This window comes from Neltuma alba, unplaced genomic scaffold, assembly GCF_004799145.2.
Source record: "Neltuma alba isolate B1F8T4 unplaced genomic scaffold, ASM479914v2 tig00004607_pilon, whole genome shotgun sequence".
Taxonomy (NCBI): Eukaryota; Viridiplantae; Streptophyta; class Magnoliopsida; order Fabales; family Fabaceae; genus Neltuma; species Neltuma alba.
In genome coordinates this window covers 13985-24039 of record NW_021633786.1, presented here as the reverse complement: position 1 = coordinate 24039, position 10055 = coordinate 13985, and the positions used below count along the sequence as shown (strand labels likewise).

The 10055-nt window shown below is 31.3% G+C and overlaps 1 protein-coding gene across 1 annotated transcript; it reads right to left on the bottom strand.

The window, feature by feature from the left end:
* Positions 1-5592: 5592 nt before the first annotated feature.
* On the bottom strand, positions 5593-9394 carry LOC114745318 (cytochrome P450 CYP72A219-like). Its single transcript, XM_028933481.1, has 5 exons — positions 9139-9394; positions 8800-9020; positions 7525-7772; positions 6699-7065; positions 5593-6065 (listed from the first exon to the last, which is right to left on the bottom strand). The coding sequence occupies exons 1-5, from the start codon at positions 9389-9391 to the stop codon at positions 5640-5642; spliced, it is 1515 nt and encodes a 504-aa protein (XP_028789314.1). The 5' UTR covers positions 9392-9394; the 3' UTR covers positions 5593-5639.
* Between the last annotated feature and the right edge of the window lie 661 nt (positions 9395-10055).

Here is a 10055-nt window from a genome sequence, read left to right as displayed (position 1 = left end):
TTGGCCATCTTTTTTAGTTTAAAAAAAATTACTTTGTTTTACGCATAAAGAGAGGTGTGTCATCGATTAGCATAGTTATATTTGAATTTTTCACGTTTTAAAAAATGGTCAAAAAAAATTTTATCCTAAAAGAATCCAAAAATAATAAATATAAATAACTATAGACTTGCGAAATCAATTTATAGGAGCCACAGTTAAATTCAGGAAAGTTGGAAGATCTTACGTCCTAAGTTTCCAATATGAACACTTATTAAATTCCGACTTGCTCATCTCTCCCTAGAACTTTAATTATTCTTTGTGAAAATTCTCCTTTTGACATTGAAGTTTCTTTCAGGAGAGGACGTTCAAACTTCAAAGTCATGAGATCGGGTTGTTGTTAGCGGCGTCCACTTGTCTCCCGTCATAACCTTCGGTCCTAATATATTAGCTTTTTAATTTTATTAATTTGTTTTACTTATTATTAATATTATAATATTATAATTTTTATGATTATGTTATTTACAATTTATAAGTTTTACTGGATGTGTTATATGATATTTTTAAGGCATATTTTAAGTTTATATATTTTCTATATTTAAAAAACATTTTGTTTGTTAATTTTCCACTACTCTCAATTTTTATCTATTTTTTGATATAATTTTTATTATAATTTTTTATGCTTCAATTACATTTAGTTTTGAAATAAAAAAAATTAAAATTGTTTTACAAATAAACAGAACATCTATGTTCCGTTGCGGTTATTTCTTATCCCAAACGGGATGGAACACCGAACAGAAAATCCATCTTATTCTGATTATCTTGATCCTGGGTAGCAGTCTCATGAACACCTCTAGTTACCATTTTGAGGAGAGTGAACCGCCTTGGCGTAAGAGTGCCTCTAGGTGAGTGTTGAAATTGTAGTAAGCATCGGTGGCTTTCTTAATCTTGCAAAATTAATTACGGCAATTCGAATCCCAGCAGGGCCTACCTTCGCATTTATTTTTAATATAAAAAAAACATACCAGTATAATAATAATAATAAATGCACATTAGAAAAGTAAGCAAAATAGAGTTTGGGCAAGTGAGACTCAATAAATGATTTGATTAATTAATTAGTTTTGGCTGAGTAAAAAACGCGCTTAAAGTGCAGATAAATTAAATTAATTAGATAGAGCAAAATATATCCTTAATTAATTAAGATGATATGAAATATTATGAGATATATTGAGATGGATGTTCGAATATGTGATCTCAGTTAAGCCAGCCGTCAAAGAATTAATTTAATTTTCTCTCTCCTCAAGTTAAGACCACAAAATTCTACGTTCTACCTTCGCTATTTTTTCCTCTGTGTGAGCAGAGATGATAGATGTATGGAGTATGGATGGATTAACTGTGAAGACCCATGTGAGTGACGTGGTCAAGGATTTATCATTCTTCTCTGCCTCCGAAATTTAATAAAACTTAAAAGTAAATTCTAAAGGCCAGGGGTGTTCTCCATCTTCGTCAATTCGATCCTTTGATGATAATTACCATTGCGTATGTGCATTGGGAAAATCCGAGCAAAGAAGGTGGAGAGGGAAAATTGAAGCAACGGAGGTGGAGAGAGAATGATATTTATTGAGGAACAAGTTATATCTGCATTTTTTACGTGTTTAATATTTTTAATAAATTTTAATCAACTTTTTTATCTGCATATATAATTTTAATTTGGTTATTTGTAACTTATAAAAAGCATGAGAAGGGACATGACATATGGTATGTTTGGAATAGCATTAAAAAATATTTATAGACATGTTTTACGTAATAATCATATAGAAAATTACAAGCTCTGTATGATTTATTATTGCTTTTTTCTTTAAAGGAAAAATCTCTGACACCATCAGTACTTTTTTTTTTGACACCATCAGTACTTTTTGAAACCCTACAATTTTGCCACTTGGCATTGTAGATAGCCGTGCTCACATGAATCTCTGCTGCCCAACAGAAAATGAACTTGTTTGGATGCTCAGGTGTGAGTGGACTTAAATTGAAATCAGAAGCCTTACGTCAGATATGAGGCTTGATATGTTGTCCTCGTCAATGAAAGGGTTCCTAGGCGCGTTGATGTAAAACAGGAGGATGAGGGGAAGAGAAATAGTGGAAAGGAAAGAAAAGTTAGATGAAATTAAAGAAAATTTCAAAGTAATAAAAAAACGAACGTACATACAAATTTTTCTTCAACAATGCAAATTTAATAAAGACAATCATATAATTAATACTAAATTTTCCAAATATAAGATATTACCTTCGGTACTTCTCCAGTTCTTAATATAAAACGTAATTAATTAATTTGGAGAGACTAAGAAAACTAGTTGAATTAATTATTTGTAATAAATAGGTACTGTCTTTCCTAGAATACTTTTGCTGATATGTGTATTAGCTAAAACTACCATTTAATAAAATCTTTAATATATGTAACTACTACAATGACTACTTTGAAAAGAAAAAAGATATATATAAAAGATAAAGTGAATTATATTCTTATATTTAGGACCAAATTAAATGTCAAATTTAGCTTTTATATTAAATACTGGGAACAGTAATTTAGTAATCCATTGCTAATTTGTATTTTATCAATGAACAGAAAATCTAAGCTTGATGTTTATGTATATGTCTTTGGGTTGTTGGACCCATTCAAATCAAAGTACGTAAGTTACCCGCCGTAACTATACATAACACGGTTTTGTTTTTTTGGTGAACACATAACACGGTATTTTTATCGGCCAATTAATGCAATTTCTTGAGTACTATATAAATTTTCTTGCTTTTCTTTTTGTTATTACCTGAAATAGGCATTTTATTGCCCCAAGATATGTATATTCACGGCATTTTCTTGTTATATTCTCTTACTTTTGCAACTTGTCAAATAAAATATATGAATAACCTAAGCTAAATTAAGAAGTTAGTGTTTCTAGGACATGTAATTCTATGCTACCTACATTGCTTAATATAAGATACAGTTAACTAATTTGGAGAAATTAAAAAAATTCTTAAATTACTTTAAAGTATCTATATTTATTGTTTTTATCCAAATTAATTTGTCTCACTTATAAATTGATATACAATCTAATAACCCTTATAAGTATCTTAAAAAGATTATGTAACATATATTATAATTAAGTAATTCAGCACCTTTCTTAATCTCTTAAAATTAATCAATTGAGTCTTATATTAAAGTTCAAAGGAGAACTATATGTCTAGGTTCTCCCATTACTTGCTGTTGCAATAAAGAATTTCGCAAAACATGTTCACTGTAAACAAAAGCGTGTGTCATGCTTCTTTTTCTTTCTTCCGATCTAAATAAATAAATGTAAGCTTATGAAATTTCAACAAAATTAAGAAGAAACTTGGATACAATTGCTGAACTTTATTTTCTCTCTTCCATGAAATACCAGTGATACAAGCCCTTTATAAATAGGATGGGCGTCTAAAATTGTTCGTAGACAAAACACACCATTGTGAATCGATATTGTAAATCCATTAGCATATTTTAGTTGTCAATGAAGAATATATATCTGTGGTGTATTCTCGCACCTCTCTGGGGGTTTCTTCAAATTGTTAAGGCTCGAAGGACGATGATTCAATTACTGAAAAGGGTCTTAGCTATGCTTCTTCATCACCAAATAAATTAAATGTGAGCATAGATATGTATATATATCGGTATGATTTATGTTGCTATTAATTTTATCCCCCGTTTGTTCTTAATTACTGTATGGCTCAATATACCTCTTTTTTCACAAAAATTTTGGTTGAGTTGGGTCATGAAAGCTCATCAATAATAGGTTATGTTTTATGACTCGAAAAATGTTTACAGAAGCACTTATAGGTCACTCTATTAATAAAGTTTTTATATTAGTCGTGGAATTTGAATTTATAACTTTGTAAATTTTAACCAAATCTCATCAGCTTACCAATCTTTCTTAGCTTTAAACACATCATAATGTTATGATCTGTTACTTCCGCAATACTAAATTGACTTTTATTCAAATAGTTTACACACCTAACTCTTATCAGGCATTTTATTTCCAGGCGTTTCAGAGATTGTTCTGCCCAATTCTCGTATTCTCCACTCATTTGCCTAGCATCTATCCCCGCGCAGAGTGTGTGTGCGTATGTGTGTTTGTATAATGAACCAATAAAACAAAATTCTTTTGATCAATAAAATATTAATCATTTTGAAATGTTCGGAAGTATATATAATAATTACTTACGTATATTTCGATCAAAAACCAAATTGTATATACCATATTGTACATAATAATTACTAACTGCTTTACCCAGAAAAAAAGTTGGCATTTTCTCAAACACCATGTGGGCATACTTTAAAGGAGAAATGAACAAGATTTATTCTAACTCCATTCCCTCAAACGGTTAATCAGCAATATTAGTCCTAACTACACCATGTGGGCATTTCGCGAAGTCATGAACTACAAAACAAGCGAATCAACAAGGATCGGTGAGCCGGCACAGCTAAATAATCGGCGCTGATTTTTTTTTTTTGGGGGCCAAAAGTCCTCACTGACTAATACACAATTATTTTTTTATTATGCATAGATATCCACTTACTAAAGACATTCCTATTTAAAGTGTTATCATGTACTAAATCTGGATCCATCTCATAACAGGAATTTGAATCTTAATTTGTCACGATACGAAGAACTAGTTTTTTTGTTAGACCAATTCCTGTTACTAATACCCAGATAATTTTAGTTTAAATGAAAATTCGTATATTTGCTATGGGCCTTGACTTTTTTCGGACGACAGATGGATTCAACTATATATTTTGTAGATAATGGGATTTGGGTCTAATAGAAATAGTTATTTCTTTATAACGTGATGAATTAAAGTTTGAATTTTTGCGGGAATGATTCACATTAGTGGCGAGCAGGATTGCCTCCAGTAAAAAAATATATGTACCTAGCCATAAAAAATAAATTTTGTAGACAAGCAGACATAAATTAATATCAGGTATTAGATTCTCATACGATACACTTCTTAATTAACACGATTAATTATATACTTATGATGGAAGTCCATTATCTTTAAGGGTCAATGGTCATTGAAAGAGCTGTAAGTATTTATATAAGTTTTTTTTTTTGCATAATATCACTCAAAAAGTGTTTAAAAAGGAGCAATGTTGCCTTTTTCATTAAAAAAATTTAACTCTAATAATTAAAAAACTAACATTAAGTGTAATTATTTGCAACGAATATGGTAATATTACTAATTTTTTTAGTACTTTCAAGTGTATTGAGTCAAAACTAACATTAACCGTAATTATTTGTAACGAACATGGTAATATTGCTCTCTTTTTTTTAGTACTTTCAAAGTGTATTGAGTCAAAGAAAACTTATGGACATCCATTAGTACTTTTTTGCGAATGCTTTTAGGACAAAAATGACCTCTAACCCTATTACTTTATATATTTTAGTACATCTTTAGGATATTTTATTAGTAACCCCTAAGATTACTTATCTAACCACATTAATTCCATATTTACAATTAATCCACGCATAGATTCCTTGAGACTTTTTCTTAAACCAAGAACAACCACAATTTTCAATTTCAACGCATATACACAAATACCTAAGATACTTATTCATACATTTCACATTAATTCTTCAGATAGGGCGTAGATTGATAGGAGCACCATATTGTGGCTTAACAGTAATACGAAGGCAAGGGGCATGAGTGTAAGAAGGCGAGAGTTGAAATGAGAAACGTTGGAGAATCATGGCCAAAGCCATCTTTGCTTCAATCAATGCAAATTTTTGGGCCACACAAATTCTTGGACCCCAACCAAATGGGAAAAATGCCATTTGATCCTTTGAAGCTTTTGAAACTCCTTCACAAAATCTCTCTGGTTTGAACTCATTTGCATCCTCACCCCAATAATCGGCATCATAATGAACATTCATCACCAATAAACACAGCTCAACCCCCGCAGGTATCAACAAATTTCCCACCCTGGTTTCTCGCGTTGTGTATCTCGAGATAAAAGGTAGAGAGGGAAAAAGTCTCAGCACTTCATCAAGAATCATTGGTATCTGCAAGAGTCAAATATATATATTATTAACTTGATAAACAACAATGTTGATAAAAACCAATCTTATCAACAAAATATTCAACAAAAAACAATTAGCTCTTCCTTCTCGAAAGATAATGACCAAATCCCAAGAACTACTAGAGGTAATAACATTTCACAACCTCCCTATATCGCTATAAAACCTTTACTCCCTCTGGTCCACAATATAAGTCGTTTTTAGAAAAATGACTCAGTCTAAAATATAAGTTATTTGAAGAGTAACTAATACTTTTTTGTCAATTTTGTGCCTGCAATTAAGGCTTAAATGTAGCTCCTTGTATTTTTCTCTCTTCTTTAGAACCTCATTTAATATGGACAAAGTTGGAAAAAAAATTAATTTGAAACACATTTAATGAATTAACTACTATTTTTTTATATTGATGAATTGGTTAAAATGACTTATGTTGTGGATTGGAAGGAGTGTATAGATTTGGGTCAATAACTAATTCATATATAATCCCAACTAATTAAGATAAGATCTTATAATGAACTAATGAATTTCTCCAACTAGAGATAGATATATATATATATATATATAGTGTTGAACCAAATGTAGGGAGTATTTCAATATGATTTATTTATTATTAGAACTTACTATCTTAAAGCGATTAATGGCTCCGAAGTCAGGCTTTGCTGTACCGCAAATCTCTAAAACTTCATGTCTTGCTTTGTCTTGCCAATCTGGGTATATAGATAAGCAGATCATAGTCCATGTGAGGAGGGTGGCTGTGGTCTCTTGGCCAGCGATGTAGAACATTTTGCATTCTTCTATCACATCATCAATTGTCACATCATTAATGCTTTGTTCTTTGCACTGCAAAAGTAAGCCCAACAAATCAAGCTCTCCTTCCACCTCTCCTCTTTGCATTGCATCTTCTCTTTGTCGTATCATATTCTTCAATATTGCTTTGATTTGGTTGTATATTTGGTACCTTCTCTTGTTTTTCCTTGTGGGTACGAATCTGGGGATAGAATTAATACAACCACATATGAAACATTTGTCAGACTATTTACAGTTTAGATGACAAGCTGATTGTTAATTATAAATATCAATTAATTAAGGACCCCAAAATGGTTTAATCACAACTAGTATAGGATTAAATTTTATAGAAAAAGTATATATATATTCCCTTAATCTAAAAAATAATTAAATGACAACAATAATTTAACAAGTAACAACTTTAATTTATCAAATGACAACAACAGTTTAGCAAGTAGCAACTTTAACTTATCAAATAACAACAAACAATTAAGATAGTGATATATTTAATTTCATTGAGCGCAGTTACGTCATTTTACAAAAAAACTTAATTCTAAAATAATCCCTATGGAGTAAATAGGAATTAAGTCATTTTGAGAGACCGTTCTGGGATTATCATAATTCAGTGCTCCTCATATGACTTTCTCTGTGAAGTATTCACCTGAAGCCCGGGATATAGATGGAGTTATAGGCTTCGCGGACTAAAAATGATTGCTGTTTTTGGAGTTCAAATATTTGCTTTCCTTGTTGGTAGCTACTTCCAAAGGCTGTTCGAGATATGGCGTCACAGGCCAAAGTACTGAGTTGTGGTGCTACATCAATCTCACACTTCCCTTGCGATTCCATTACCAGTGTCTGCCACTGCTCCACCAGGTTGCAACAACTCCTTGAAAACGCTGGAACCATTCCCTACATCTTTTGCCCCTTTAGTTTTCTCATATACACTACTCTATCTCCCATCCTAAATATAAGAATAAGATGACAACTAATTTAGAAAAATTTTAAAAAAAATAGTTAAGCTAGTTATTTGTGAAAAAAACAGTTTTTTGTTGACTTCTCTAAGACGGCCCTTTAATCATTTGTAATGAAAACTACCACATATGGAAACCCTTCTTCAATATGTATAACTAATAAGGATAGTTTGCGGAAAATACTATTAATTTCAAACACAAAGCGGATCAAAATCATATATTTATAATCAAAACAAATTTTCCAATTAACTTCTATATTAATTTAAGACGGAAGGAGTATTTGGCAATATGTGTCATAAACATATGAACATCTCCCTTCATCTTTTACCTCTTTAGTTTTCTCATATATACTACTCCCTCTTATCTTAAATATAAGGCATAGTAAAAGGATTTAGTCTTAAATATAGATCCTTGATCTATTTTGTCTCTCAAATTTATAATTTTTTCCCTCCCTCTTAACTGCACATGTTAACGAAGTAATTTTAATACAAATGATTAAAATGAGTATTTTCGGAAAGCCAAAACATTTTTTATAAATAATTAACTTCATTAATTTTCTTAATATCTGCAAATCTGTTATCTAACTTCTAGATTTAGGACCGGTTGGGGTACTTTACATTTCATAAACATATATATAACCCTTGGTCCTTAATATAAAAATTAGTTTGATATTTAATTTGATCTTAAATATAAACTTAGTCCAATTTGTCTTTTTATATATATTTATTTTTACTAAAGTAGTTTTTTTAGTAGTTGCACATGTTAAAGATTTTATCAAATGATAATTCTAGCTAACACATATTATTAGCAAAGATATTTTGGGAAAGACAACATCTATTAATTACAAACAACTAATCTAACTAATTTCTTAATCCACTCAAATTAAGCTTATATTAAGACCAGGAGTAGTACTACTTTGCAACAACATAATAAAACTGCCTTGATTTGGTGGCATATATAGGTACCTTCAACTTGTCAAGGTGGAAAGCAGGGGTTATTAGCCGTCTGCGTTTACTCCATTCTTGCCCTTCCAAGGCTGCAAAACCCAAATGCTGAAGATTCACCAGTGGATTAAGAGGTGGATGCACTAGCTCACCTTTCTTGTCTTCTAATAGCAACCTTATCAGTTCTGCGTCCGCTATGATCAGCTTTGGACTACTTCCAAACCAACACACCGAAACTTTCCCTACACAAATAAAATGGAATATTAACCCAAAACCGAGTTTTGTAAAACTGGGTTTTGCTAACTGGCAGCCAAATATATTATTTAGTTCATATGATCACTATAAGGTTGGTTTTCTTACCATATCGCTTTACCATGTTGTGATAAAAAGGGATGACTCGACGGGCAATTTGGGTGTTGAGGGAGATAGGTTTAGAAGATGAGGCTTTGGCAAGCTTCTTCATTTCTGGCGTGTCCCCTTTGAAGGGCCGATAAGAAGTGCCTCTGATCCCTTGCTTCCTTAATCTTCTCTCTATACTTTTGGGTTTCCACCACAAATTATGGATAAGTTTCATCAAAACAAAGAGAACTAGGAAAGCAAAAGAGGTCGCCATGGCTTTGAACATGTGGTCTTCCATATTCAGAACCTGGGGATAGAGTCTAAGGAATATAGCCTGTTTATGATGGGTATAATAAGCTGGCTGAAATTAATTTCTTTTTGTTTGACTAATTCATGCAAGATTGCTTCCACTACTTGCTTTCCCTCAATTTGTTTTTTTTTTTTTTTGGCTGTTGGGGAAGTCATGTTGCCCTATATTATTTAAGATATAAAAAGTGACGTTCAAGGCTTCAAATTTGTGAAATGCTGGGAAAAACTTATCTAGTATAGCAGCCCATCAGTAATGAATACTCTCTCTATATATATAAATATAATACATAAGCTTGATAGACACATCCTTCAAAACCTGATGCCTACGTGCTGTGACATTGTCAAGGACTTAAAACAAAGTTCCATGATTGGCTAAATATGTTTGCAGACTAAGATTTTATTTATTAGCGTGACAGTCTGCCAGATACATATATAATTAACAAAATTAGACGGTTTATTAACTATCAATAGTGGATCCCCTACATCAATAATAATTGAGGCTGGCTATGAAGTTTCTTCTTCTTACTACCTCCTGTCTTTACATGTTAAAGATTCTATTAAATAATAGTTCTAACTAATATATATGATTAATAAGGGTATTGTAGAAAAGATAACACATATTTATTACA

Excerpts from the sequence above, each read along its gene's own strand:
- LOC114745318 (XM_028933481.1), bottom strand. The coding sequence starts at position 9,391 with ATGGCGACCTCTTTTGCTTTCCTAGTTCTCTTTGTTTTGATGAAACTT. Across the intron at positions 9,021-9,138 it reads CAACATGGTAAAGCGATATG|GGAAAGTTTCGGTGTGTTGG; the intron begins GTAAGAAAACCA and ends TTATTTGTGTAG. Across the intron at positions 6,066-6,698 it reads CCATTAATCGCTTTAAGATA|ATACCAATGATTCTTGATGA; the intron begins GTAAGTTCTAAT and ends TGACTCTTGCAG.